The 14,889-nt window shown below is 32.1% G+C and overlaps 1 protein-coding gene across 1 annotated transcript in view; it reads right to left on the reverse strand.

Moving 5' to 3' along the window:
* gnai2b (guanine nucleotide binding protein (G protein), alpha inhibiting activity polypeptide 2b) overlaps positions 1-14,889 on the reverse strand; it is a 94,333-nt gene that overhangs the window by 25,457 nt on the left and 53,987 nt on the right. The window contains 1 exon segment of the mRNA NM_199842.1: positions 906-948. Within this exon segment, the coding sequence (NP_956136.1) occupies positions 906-948 (43 nt within the window).

A 14,889-nucleotide genomic window follows, 5' to 3' on the forward strand; every position in this document is an offset into this window, starting at 1 on the left:
ATAAAAACAGGTCCCACAGACCCGAACACAATACAAGGGTTAAAGCTTGACTATTCTGTAGCTACATTTTGTAGCTACCAATGGAAAAAGTGCAATGGAAAATTAAAACTTGCTTATTTTTGGGTTGATATGGGTAGGAGTTCTCATTTCAGCGTAATAATCAAGGAACTTTGCTGCGGCACCATGGCTACAGCAGGCGTAATGATATGATAACGATGACTGGCACATGCTCACTGGGCAAGCAGGTGGTCATCTTGGAAGTTTTCCAGCTGGAGACTATTTTCAGGCACTGTATGATATCATTGCCCCTGCTGAAGCCATGGCAACAAAGTTCCTTGATTACTGTAAGCACTAATAAACAAACACTTAATAATAGGGAGGAAATAAGGCAAAGCAAAGACTACAGAATACACAAGATGTGTCACTCGTATCTTTTTGATTGGGCAAAAGTGTAACTGTCATGATGATGATTGAAGCCCCGCCTTCTAGTACAGGAGCCAGTCAGCGATCGCTATAGAATGACAACTCTCCGAGGGAGGCGCTTGGACCTGACATGAGTTTCTGCAGATGTGCGATTCGAACATTTAGAAATGAAACTAAAGAGACAGTTGTTGTATAATTTTATTAGTTATTCGTAATATGAAATGTATTTGTAAGCTTGGCAAGTAGTTTTGGAGAATTTGATGTTTCCCCATTTAAACAGAATGCCCGAGCATACTGCCCGAGAGGCGTTTCAAAGATGGCCGCAGAGTGAAATGACTTTCCTTAAAGGAACTTTGATTATAGTAAGAATAGGTACTCAAACTAAAGTGCTGTCCATCTTCTGAAAAAAATCAGTATATTTATAATAATATAGCAGAAATAACTATAGAAAAAAAAACATTAAAAAAATTCATTGTACTTACTTCATCTGTTTGACAATGGTGCTCTTCCCTGATTCACCCGCACCTATAGAGAGAAGAAAACAGTTTGAATGACAATGCAGAGTATGCAGCATAATAAATAAAATCTTGAAAGTGATAACATGACTATCTAGCTTCTACTACATATCTCCAATGTTGCTGCATAACAATTTGCAAGAAATAATTGACTCAGGTCCATTGAATTAGTAGAAAAATAATGTACACCCGCGGTGGTGATGATGCCTGTGTAATATTTCCCAATAACTCAATAGACTGGAGTCAATTATTCCATTATGACTACCACACCTAAAGACACTGTTAAGAGGTTTTAATTCAATACACTTGTTAGGTTTTTGTCCTTAAACTGCTCCTGTGTTTATAGATTAAACATTAATTGAAAGCCTCTTGTTTTGATGTAATTTCTGTCTGTGTAGTGATATGACTCCATAGTGGTAGGGAGCTGTAATGCAGTCAAATCTTGCCTAAAGTCTGAGTGAAATCCAAGTTTACAGTGTTTAATTTTCAAACCACGTTTACTCTTTAAAGTAAATTCACTAAAAGAAATTTGTTTTGGTAATCTTCAATTGAAATTGGACTATTTGATTTGTTTTTGGAGTGCTGAACTCTGACGAAGGCAGTTTGACGCTTCAGACACAATATTCTTAGCCACGCCCCTCTTACCATTAGTTCGCTATGAGGGAATGATGTGCAAACAGAAAGCCCCGCCCCCTACTCAATATTCACTTTCAAGTTCATCAACACACTAAAAAATAAGTCTCAACAACTTCCGGTTTACACAGATTTTAAATGTGCATTATAAAATAATAGAGTATACGCAGAAGTATGCAGAAGGACTTTTAATTTTCCGGAAATCGGTGCGTTTAAGGTCTGTTTTCTTTAAAAATCAGTGATCTCCATTGCCTTACTGATATATGATATAAAGTGGGTCTCAGACTGTACAAGAAGCACTGCATTATATTAAATTTTTCCACGCCATGTCTTTAAAATATGAACATTTATTTTACTCCAGTTTATTCAGTGGTGTTACTGCACTCGCCTGCTGATCCTGACGGGTGCGTGCATGTAAACAGCTTTTCATCTTTTACACTTGAATAACTAAATGAATGTTGAAAGCTATTTAACTGATTATAATTACATTACAACATCAATGCAGTAAACGGAGCGTAATGAAATTGACTGTTCATTCACATTGACTGTTCGTCTGAAGTTTATCAGTAGGGAAAGAAACACTAACTATGCAAGGATTCTGCATTTCCTTCTCTCCTGGAGATTTTAGACTAACGCAAGCCGTGCCAAAACATCTGCTGTCAAACCCTGGCTGCTGTTGACGTAGCCTGACCGCGGCTCTGCGCTTGTTGTTTTTTCCACTGTATGAAAGCCTGATGTTCTCACAAGATCACCGATGTGTACAGAAAAGGTCTGGGAAGAGTTCAGATAATTCCTGCATAAAGTAATGAGCACTTTCTGTCAAAGGCTCGTATAGCGGCTCGGCTCCTGAAAGCGCTGAGCACGCAAAACACTCATCCAGTGTGGCTCTGAACATTCATATAATTAATCTGAGTGGACAGACATGATTTATAATCATTCTGAGCTACACTCCGGGAAAATGAACAACTCAAAAGGCTATTAGCGAAGTGTAAAAGAAAAAAAAGCTTTTTGTTTTTATCATATTAGTTGACAAATCAAACCCTTAGCCAAGGAGAATCATTTTGGTTTAACAAGAAGAAACTGTTTTGTCATCAAGTTTAATATATCATATAGTTATGTAGCAAATTAAGAGACCACTGTCAGTTTCTCTGTATTTATGATTTATTGCTATAGCTATGCTGTGGCAAAAAAAAAAAAAAACTGTTTGAGATATTGATTCTGCATCGATTCAGAGATTTTTAAATATCCATCAATATCTCAAATAGATTCTGAGCTCAGTTTTTAACAGCAGATGCTGCTCTAGACTGTTTCTTTCCAACTTACACCACCTGCTGTTAAAAATAGCCAAGAGCACCATCTAAAGTTAAAAACTAGACTAGAACGCCAACTGCTGTTAAAATCTAGCACAGAGCATTATCTGTTGACAAAGACTAGCCTAGAGCGCCATCTAGATTAAAAACTAGCCTAGAGTGCAGTCAGCTGTTAAAAACTAGCCTAGAGAGCCATCTGGAGTTAAAAACTAGCCTTGAGAGCTATCTGAAGGTAAACACTTGCCTAGAGTGCGTCTGTTAAAACTTGCCTAGAATGCATCTGTAAAAAAAACTAGCCTACAGCGCCATCTGCTGTTAAAAACTTGCATGGAGTGTGTCTGGTAAAAACTAGCCTAGAAAGCCATCTGAAGTAAAAACTAGCCTAGAGAGCCATCTGGAGTTAAATACTTCTAGAGTAGAAGTATAGACGTCTAGAGTACGTCTGTTAAAAAAACTTGCCTAAAGCACATCTGTAAAAAAAAAAACTAGCCTAGCGCGCCATCTGCTGTTAAAAACTAGCCAAGAGTGTGTGTTTAAAAACTAGCCTAGAGCGCCATCTGCTGCTAAAAACTAGCCAAGAGTGTGTGTTTAAAAACTAGCCTAGAGCGCCATCTGCTGCTAAAAACTAGCCTAGAGTGTGTGTTTAAAAACTAGCCTAGAGCGCCATCTGCTGTTAAAAACTAGCCTAGAGTGTGTGTTTAAAAACTAGCCTAGAGCGCCATCTGCTGCTAAAAACTAGCCTAGAACATCATCTGCTGCTAAAAACTAGCCTAGAGTGTCATCTGCTATTAAAAACTAGCCTAGAGCAGCATCTGCTGTTAAAAACTAGCTCATAGTGCCATCTGCTGTTAAAAACTAGTCTAGAGCACAAACTGCTGTTAAAAACAAGCCTAGAGCGACATCTGCTGTTCAAAACTAGTTTAGAGCACCATCTGCTGCTAAAAAATAGTCTTGAGAGCCATCTGCTGCTAAAAACTAGCCTAGAGTGCGTCTGTTAAAAACTAGCCTAGAGCACCACCTAGAGTTAAAAACTAGCCCAGAGTGCCATCTGCTGTTAAAAACTAGCCTAGAGCACCACCTGCTGTTAAAAACTAGCCCATAGTGCCATCTGCTGTTAAAAACTAGTCTAGAGCACCATCTGCTGTTAAAAACTAGTCTAGAGTTCCATCTGATGTTAAAAACTGATTTGATTCAAGAGATAACAGCAATGGATTTCTCTAACAATTTCTTTCATTGTTCATTTTAGACAATATGAAGGTTTTAACCTCAGAAGCATTAAGAAATCCATATACGGTGTAATTACCCTGAATTTCAAACCACAAAAAATGAAAAATTTTCTTTTGACCAATAGTCATTTTCTGATGAAAACAATACTCTAAAGGACTAAACACTTATGTGAAATCTGAAAGAAATGTAATCAGACTGAAAACTATCAAGTGGTCTTAGTTATCAAAATACCATCAAAAATAAATCAATATACCAGTGTGCAGCTGCAGCATTTAGATTTATTTATTTTGGTGAAAAGAAAACATCTCCATTTCATTTTCATCTAGCATGTTTTAATGTAGTGAAGTCTGAAAGTGGAGATGCAGCATCTGCACAGCTCTGCCATCAGCAGCTCCTCCAGCAGTGTGTGTGTGTGAGATGAGCTTTTCCATCTGCTCAATCATTAAAACATCTACCTCTGTATGAGACACACTCAACAGTCTTATTAACCGCACACTACCACAAACCAACTACTAACTCATGTCTTCAAATTTTAACTAGCATCAAGACATTTGGCCAGTACAAAAAAAGACAAAATGTAAAATGACAAAATGCAATCCTTAATTTATGGGTTAAACTAAATTGTTTTATAAAAAAGTGACAAAAATATAATATACTATTGGAAGAGCATGATGACGACAAATGTTACAATTAAACTAATAAAAAAACATGATTAAAACACTATTCTGTAAATGCAAAACACAAAGAAAGATTAAAAGTAAGATTAAAAGAAAGATTAAAAGAAAAATTAAAACAAAAAAGAAAAATTAAAAAGGAAGAAAAAATAAAGATAAAAGAAAAGACTAAGAAAATAAAATAAAAAATAAGACTAAGAAAGATAAAAATTAAGATTAAAAGAAAAAACAAAAGATAAAGAAAAAGAAAAACAAAGAAAAACGATAAAAAGAAAAACGTAAGATAAAAAGAAAAAAAGACAAAAAAAGATAAAAGAAAAAAAAGAAAAGAGAAAAAGAAAAGAGAAAAAGAAAAGAGAAATAATAGAAAGGCTAAAAAATAGGATGGATGGATGGATGGATGGATGGATTTCAGACGTTTGGGTGGGTGGATGGGTTACAGACAGATGAATGGATGGGGGAATGTATGAATGGATTTCAGACGGATGGATGGATGGATGGATGGATGGATTTCAGACGGATGGATGGATTTCAGACTGATGAATGGATTTCAGAAGGATGGATGGATAGATGCATGGATGGGTGAGTGGATGGATGGGTGGGTGGATGGATGGATTTTAGACGGATGAATGGATTTCAGACGGATGGATAGATTTTAAAAGGGTGGATGGATTTCAGACAGATGGATGGATAAATGGATGAGAAACAGTAAAAAAAGAAAAAAGGCAAAACAGAAAGGCTAAAAAAGAATACAAAAAAGGATGGATGGATGGATTTCAGACAGATATATAGATAGATAGATGACAAACGGAGGGATTGATGGGTTGGATTTTAGACAGATAGATGACAAATGGATGAGATTAATGGGACGGACGGACGGACGGACGGACGGACAGATAGATAGATAGATAGATCTACAGATAGATCTACAGATAGATCTACAGATAGATAGATAGATAGATAGATAGATAGATAGATAGATAGATAGATAGATAGATAGATAGATAGATAGATAGATAGATAGATAGATAGATAGATAGATAGATAGATAGATAGATAGATAGATAGATAGATAAACAAATGGATGAGATTGATGGATGGATGGTGATGATGAATTAATAGTCAAATACTATTTTATTGGAAAAATACAAATTAAATATAATAAAATATAAATATAAACATATTTTATTGTAATTGTAATAAATGTCTATTCTAAATGACAATTGTGTTCAATTTGTAGAAGAAATGTCCTCAGTTTAGAGGGAAAAGCAAATTAAGTTTTACTCAAACAACTATAACTGGCAAATCCAGATGCATTCCACACACACATAACATAAACATATGCACAACTGAGCAAATGTATAAACTGTCGACTATAAAATGTCTTCCTCCAGATTAATTATTGATTTCTTGTTAATGTTGACCTTTTTACTCTTACATTTACAGTTTTATGACTGTACTACATTTTTGCAGATTGTACCATGTACAAAGCTAAAAAAGGACAACAGAGCAGCTCACCTAAACATTGACCTCCCAGTGCAGAGACTCAAGAGAAACAGTTAGAGATCGTCCCACAGCAGCACTTCTACACACACACAGAGCTCATGGGGTTTACCATTAAACCAGCCGCAATACTTACTAATGCTAAATGAGGAAAAGACAATAATTGATCCTTAGGAGACTCGTGCAATAACAACTCAAGTGTGTTTTTCAAAGCCCTGCACACCACAGAGGCTAAAACAGTGTAACTGGAGACAAAGGCAGTGTTTCAATACACACTGGATCATAAACACTAAGTATTCGTGAAGCTCATTCATTTGGTGAAGCTTTGTGAAGTGAATCAAACTGAGAATAAGATCAGGTGGTGATAAACAATTACTGGTACTAACAGAGTAAACTAATTATATGAGTACCTGTAAAAATAGACCATTCACAACAGCTGTTTAATAATTAATTCATAGTGTTTGTACTATGACTACGACCAAAACTACTACTATGACCACAACTACCACTACTACTATTGTCATAGTAGTAGTCGTGGTAAAAATAAAATAAAATAATAGTGTTAAAATTAAATTAAATTAAATATTTAATTAATACTAATATGATGACAACTATTACTACTACTACTAATACTATCACAACTACTACTACGACCACGACAACCACTACTAATGCTATGGCGACTACTACTACGACGACTAATACTACTACTACTATAATGACTATGACCACGACAACAACTACTAATGCTACCGTGACTACCACTACTACGACTACTACTACTTCTAATACTAATATGACGACAACTATTACTACTACTACCACAACTACTACTACGACCACGACAACCACTACTAATGCTATGGCGACTACTACTACTACTATAATGACTTTGACCACGACAACAACTACTAATGCTACCGCGACTACTACTACTACGACTACTACTCCTACAACGACTACTACTAATCCTACTATGATGACTACTACTACCACAATGACTACTACTACGACGACTACTACTATAACTATGACTACTATAACTACTACGACAACAACTACTACTAATACTACGACAACTAAGACAATGACGATGTCTGCTACTACTACAACCACTGTGACTATTATGACAAAAACCACTACTACGACCACTATGACAACGACAATGATGACTACTACAACAACGACTACTACTACATCCACCACTACGGCTACGACCACGACTACTACTATGACAATGACGACTAATACTGTTACGACAACAACGATGACTGCTACTACAACCATGACTACTATAACTATTACTAATACTACAACTACTACTATGACCATGACTACTATAACTACGACCACTACTAAGACCACACGATGAATACCATGCTGATAATTACGGCTACTACTTACTACTACTATGACTATTACTACTATGTCCATGACTATTATAACTACGACGACTACTACTATGGTGACTACTCCTACTCTGATGATTCCTATACTCTGACTCTAGCTCCTTCTTCAGCTCCCGCTCCTGCTCCAGAATTTACTACGTAGTTTTAAAAATGTGTATTATTACTTTTCCATGAGTACATGTTTAAAATTAAATTAAATTAAATTAAATTAAAAATTAAATTAAATTAAATTAAATTAAATTAAATTAAATTAAATTAAATTAAATTAAATTAATTTAATTTAATTTAATTTAATTTAATTTAATTTAATTTAATTTAATTTAAAATTAAATTAAATTAAATACATGATGTTTGAAACCGAAGATTTAGCCCCCAAAATAACTGTAAAAATATGACATAAAATAAAATACCAATTTAAACAATTTAAAATAGTTTTTATCCTAGCTGAAATAAAATTATTAAGACTTTCTCCAGAAGAAGAAAAAAATTATAGAAAATAGAGTGAAAAATTCTTTGCTCTGTTAAACATCATTAGGGGAAATATTAGAAAAAGAAAGAAAAAATAAATAATCACAAGACGGCTAATAATTTTGACTAACTGTATATGTAAATATAGGTAAATACATTACACAATGAAAGAAAAATGAATGACAAAGTCTAATAATAATAAAATAATGAGAGAAATAAAGTGAGAAACAAAAGTGTGATTATAAGGTGCCCTTACAGAGGCCTCTGTGTGCGTTTGTCTGGCTGTGGGGAAAGGCCGCCTCTGTTTGCTATCATTTGGGCAAACATCAGTGCATCTGAATGAGAGTCTCACTGGCCTCATGGCAATTAGTACGCGGAGGGGAACACGGTGTCCTCATTCACACAGAGAAGTGACAGACTCACAAGTGTCTGTCTGAAAAACGTGCACAGCGCATGACAAAATAATCATCACCGCATTATACTGAGGGGGAAAATCTACTGTAGCAATCTGGGAAACCTATGGCGTCCATGCTTGAAAATATTCATTTGAAATGTCATATCTGTTTACAAAGACATCCTAGAAAAAGCCATTTTAAATTAAGTTAGGAGCAATTGGTATATTTCAATATTTAAATGAATGTAAATGGTTAATATCTGATTAAATAGCTGGATTAAATGCAAAAACTGCCTATTTTACACTTTGTATGCTATTTAGATGCATCACAGCTTTAATAACAAACTGGCAAAAAAAAAAAAAAAAAAAATATATATATATATATATATATATATATATATATATATATATATATATATATATATATATATATATATATATATATATATAATTAATTAAAAATAAAATGAAACAAATATATTTAATATATAAAAAGTAATTAAAAAATTAAATAAAAATAAATTAAGGCTAAATAAAATAAAAATAAAATGAAATTCCTGGTGTTTGAAACCCAAGATTAAGCCAAACTAAATCCTATAACTAAAACTGAATAGAATAAAATATTTTCATAAAAAAAATTTCATTCAAACAATGAATAAAATTACAATTAAATGCAATTAAATAAAATTATATTAAATCAAATAAAACAAAAAAAAATGCCTGCATGGCATCAGAAAACCAAGATTTAGCCATGAAAAAATTGCACAAACACACACACATGCACAAGCACATGCACACACACCACCTTCACCTGATTTAACACGACTAAAGCCATTTATGCTCAGCCAATTGATCTGAAATAAAGAATTTTTTCAGTCTGAGAGCACTTAGCACAAGAATTGCTCTCCCAGGCCGGATTATTGACAGAGAAAGGCTGCTGTCATTCAAACACTTGTTAACAAGATGTTATTGGTGGCCTGCAGGGAATGTGTAGCCACAAACCACACTCCATTCAAACATCCATAATACACAAAAATGACTTTCAACCAACAACCTTAAGAATACTTTATTAGTTGTTTGAGGTTTGTATGAGATGATAATGGCATGCTTTCAGAGAAGAATTTCAAAACTTCTATAAACTCGATGTACATTCAACAGTGCTAGAACCATGCCTCTGCTAAACCAAACATATACAGGACTTAATGTCTATCTTTGTATGGTATAAATTCAATGCTAAAATGTTAAAAGATGTCTCAGACAATATGTAATGGATTAATATGTGCTGTTACATAACTATTCATAGTTTGTCAAAATGGGTTTAAAGCATTAATAAAAATAAAAATAAATTAATTAAATGCAAAAAAATTCATTAACAATTAAATTAAATTAAATTAAATTAAATTAAATTAAATTAAATTAAATTAAATTAAATTAAATTAAATTAAATTAAATTAAATATTTGAAAAACAAGATTTAGCCATGAAAAAAGTAACTCAAAAAACAAAACAAATTTTTTTAAAAATAAAATAAAATAAATATTTTTTATTTGAAACCTCAGATTCAGCCCTGAAAAAAAAGATAACTTAAAAAATGTAAAAATAAAATAAAGTCTGAAATAAAATAAAACAAATAAAATAAAAGCCTGATACAGATAAATAAATAAAATTAAAAAATAAAGTCTGATGTTTGAAACACAAGATTTAGCCCTGAAAATTACTCTTAAAAAACAAATAAAGCCTGATATTTAAACCTCAGATTTAGCCCTGAAAAAATAACTTAAAAACTAAGAAAATAGAAAATAAAATAGAGAAATAAAAGCCTGACATTTGGAAACCAAGACTCTCTAAAAACTGAAAAAAAAAATATAATTAAAAATCTGAAACAAAATAAAATAATAAACTAAAGTGCAATATTTGAAACCTAATATTCAGCCCTAAAAAAATAACTCTAAAAAACTAAAAAATTAAATTAAATTAAATAAAGTATGACATAAAAATAAAATAAATAAAAGCCCTGAACAAAAATAACTCTAAAAACTAAACAAAGTAAATAAAAAAATTATTGAAATAAATCTAAAACAAAATAAAATGGTACAACCATGGCCTGGTATAATAATCCAAGAGTTCACCTTGGAAAAAATAACTCTTAAAAACTGAACAAAACAAATAATAAAGAAAATAAAATAAAATAATATAAAATAAATCCTGATATTAGAAACCAATGGTTTAGCTCTGAAAAAAATAACTCTAAAAGCTGAAAAAATAAATCGTCAATAAACCTGATAATTAAAACACGATTTAACCCTGAAAAAGGTTACTCTAAAAACTGGAAAATATAAACAAAAACAGTCAATGAAATTATGCACTACATAAACCGAAAACATCTATGACAATAATAAAACTCCAAAGCGTCATGTTTGTCTAATTTAACTCTATTTTAACTCACAATTCTAGCTGAAGCTCTGCAGAGAATTATTGGCTGACCATCTAATTAAGTCTGTCTAATGTTTGAACTTTTATATATATATACTTAAGACAGAACATTGAAGACATGGCTGTAAAGTAATGGTACCTTATGGTAAGTAAAGTAACTTGTGGTCTGCATAGGTAAAATCCACAGCAATACTAATGAAGCTCCCATAAAAACATCAATGTGTAATCGCATTCACAATCCACCTGCAATGGAAAAACAGTCAGAAAGAGACGTTTCTTTTCATTGGAGTCTATGTTTAGACACAATTAAGTATTTACTGTAGATCGGCAGAGAGCCAGACATGATAGCGCAGCACTTGATCTTATTAAAAGGAAAAACACTCTTTTACTATTGCTCCGTCACGCCTACATCCTTGAACCAGATCATATCTGCACAGCAATTAAATGCAACTAAAGACCTGCACTGAAATTTAAGGGTCAGCAATCTGAAGCAGACGCTTAATATTAAATTCCACATGATGCTTTTGTTTTTATATTGTTTGTAAATGTAAGTGGTCTGCAACCATTCAGATCAATGTGCATAAAAAAGTTATTGTTCCTAAAAGAAAGAAGAGTTTATTTATTTATTTATTTATTTATTTATTTGCATTTTTATTTATTTTACCTCTTTATTTACATATTTATCTATTTGTTTACATATTTAGGTGTTTTACATATTTATTTACAAATATACTTATTTATTTTAATTAATTATGTATTTACTAATTTATGTATTTATTAATTTATTTATTTATTTACGTCTTTATTTACAGCTTTATTTACTTGTATCTTTATTTATTTACTTGTTTTTTTATGTCTTTATTTACATATTTATTAACCTTTTTATTTACCTTTTTATGAACATATTTATTTACGTATTTTACATATTTATTTTAATTATTTACTTATGTATTTACTAACTTATGTGTTTATTTATTTATTTATTTATGTTAGGTATATGTTTAAGTATTTATTTACAGCTTTATTTACTCATTTACATACTTACAGATTTACATATTTAGGCATTTACTTATTTACAAATATATTTATTTAGGTATTTAATAATTAATTATTAATTTTTCCATCTTTATTTACATATTTATTTGTTGTTTCTTTATGTATTTGTTTACATATTTATTTACATCTTTATTTATGTAAATAATTATTAATTTTTCAAATGTTTTAAACTTTTATTTGTAAAGGTTTAACAGCAATTTTAAAAGTGAATCAAAATAACAAAATAAAAGCTATCTTTATTTGATTTATTAAAGTTATTTCAACTTAAATTACATTAAGCTGGTTTAATAAAAACAGTTGAAACATGCTTAGCTTATATTAATGAGTTAAATTAACATTAAAAACACAGTATATTGTCATGACAGTTTTCTGTCATGTTGTACAACGCAAGTAAGCTACTTAGAACTATATGACAACGTCGTCACTAGCAAAATAAAGCGAACTTGAAACTTACATTTGGTTTGTGTTGATTTTAAGTGACGTGACAGGTGCAGATGTCGATTGAAAATGAAATCACTTGCATTGTAAGCGTGGGTGCTTGAGCATGCAAGCCCGAGAGTGCAAGTCTGAAGATGCAAGTTCAACTCTGCAGCCAGACCCTTCTCAAATATTGTGCAAAGTAGAGAGATAAGGTCCCCCTATGGAATTCAACGGTATAAATAAACAAATGAAACACCTCTGAATAATGGGCTACAGACAATTATTAATTACTAAAAAATAGTAATGTGACAAATTTATTGTAAAAAAACAACAACAAAAAATATGGTAGAAACTGAAAAAAAGATTACAGTAAATTACTGTTTTTATTTGATTTATAGTATTGAACATTTAATGTATAGTGTTATGCAGACAAAAACACAACCAACAGAATATGAAGACAAGACAGTCATAAGATGAACCAATGTTCATCCACAACCAGAAAAACACACTAATATATAGTATAAAATCCCTAAACATGCATCAAATATTAACACAATCTATAAATAAAAAACAAATGCAATTTATTAAAACTGCACTCTTTATACCTTTCCCTCTTCAATCGGAAACCCTACAGATGAGTTGACTTTTCGTGTTGGCTTCACAAGTAACATCAGCTCCGGGCAGACTGTAGTAATATGAACTGAATCTGCTATTGCTCAGGTCAAGACTAATGGCCTTATTTGATCTCTGAATGCTCGAGTAATTTGAGTAAGATTAATTCTGTTGCTGCGTCACAGGATTGAACTTTGCTTAAGCTGAACAGGACAAAATACATCAATAGAGACCGCGCTTTCGGAAGCAGACGAACAAACATTCAGTTGATAATAACAAGATTAAACTAATGGTTATGTGAACTGGTTCCATAGAGATAATTTATAAAATATTAATTAGGGATTAATGATATTGGGGAAACATGCAATGTTGTTAAATACTGCAATAATATATCTTGCAATATAACATTTACCATTTTATTTAACTATTTATGTTATAATACTAAAATAAACGGGTAGAAGATATTTTTCTAGTCTAACTAAATATAATTCAGTATGAAAAAAAGGATATAAATGATACGAATATTGCATGTAACATTTTTTTCAGTGCATTAACTTGCACGGATTAATTGTTCGCCTTATAAATAACAATGTGTGCTTGCAAAATAAACATTATACAAGTTTGGGCTTAAAAAAAATTTCCAAAGCTAAGAGTAAATTATCAAAATAGACACAAAACTAATATTACAACAAAACAAATAATGGTTTTCTGACTTAATTTGTTTTACAATTAAATTTAATTCCGTATGAAAAAATTGAATTTTAAACTTTCTTATTCGATTGTCATGAAACTTTTTTTATTGTTATTAATGTTAAAGTTTTCACAAGTTTGAACTTGTGCTGCTTAATATATTAATGGAAAGCATAAAAACAATCAAATTGGACTCTCATATAGTTTTGGACTCTGATGTAGCAAACATTACACTCATACGACCAATCAGCTTGATTATTTTTGCCTTGTTTACTGTTGGTTGCTAAGTTACCAAAACTACGGTCAGCCACTCGAACAATTTGACGGAAATGCTACTAGTTCACAATTTTTCCTTGAAAACACTGGCTTTAACCATTTGAAGTTTTAAATTGCTTCAAAATATAGTAGAACTTTGAATAACCACTTGTATTTTTATATTTTAATAATTAGAAGACAGAACAACTTTGTTTAATTTTCACATAAATTGGAAATATTTACGCAGACACCAGTATTTAAATCAGAAAGAAATCTAAATTTGCTCATCTTATTTTTATATGTGCTTGTTATAAACAATGTATCCGTACACTTCATTATTTTGTAAAAAAATAATAATAATTTGTTCTTATAATCTGTAATCAAATATCATAACCTTCCCTCCCTCTCCTTCACTTCTGGTCATATGGAATTCCTTTAGAGTGCAGCTATCAGTATTTTAGAGCGGGGCTATCAGTCCTCTAGTATGGGTCCATCATTAATTTAGGGTGGAGCTATCAGTAATTTAGGGTGGGGCTACCAGCAATCTAGGGCTGGGTTATTAGCCCTCTAGTGTGAGGCTATCATTAATTTAGGGTGGGGCTATCAGTCCTTTAGGGCAGGGCTATAAGTAATTTACGGTGGGGCTACCAGCAATTTAGTGCGAGACTATTAGTCCTCTAGTACGGGTCTATCATTAATTTAGGGTGGAGCTATCAGTCCTTTAGGGTGGGGCTATCAGTAATTTAAGGTGGGGCTACCAGCAATCGAGGGCGGGGCTATTAGTCTTCTAGTGTGGGCCTATCATTAATTTAGGGTGGGGTTATTAGTGCCCTTGGGGCACGCTATCTGTAAATTAGGGCGAGGCTGT

The sequence above is a fragment of the Danio rerio genome, chromosome 6 (assembly GCF_052040795.2).
Source record: "Danio rerio strain M-AB ecotype USA chromosome 6, GRCz13ab, whole genome shotgun sequence".
NCBI lineage: Eukaryota > Metazoa > Chordata > Actinopteri > Cypriniformes > Danionidae > Danio > Danio rerio.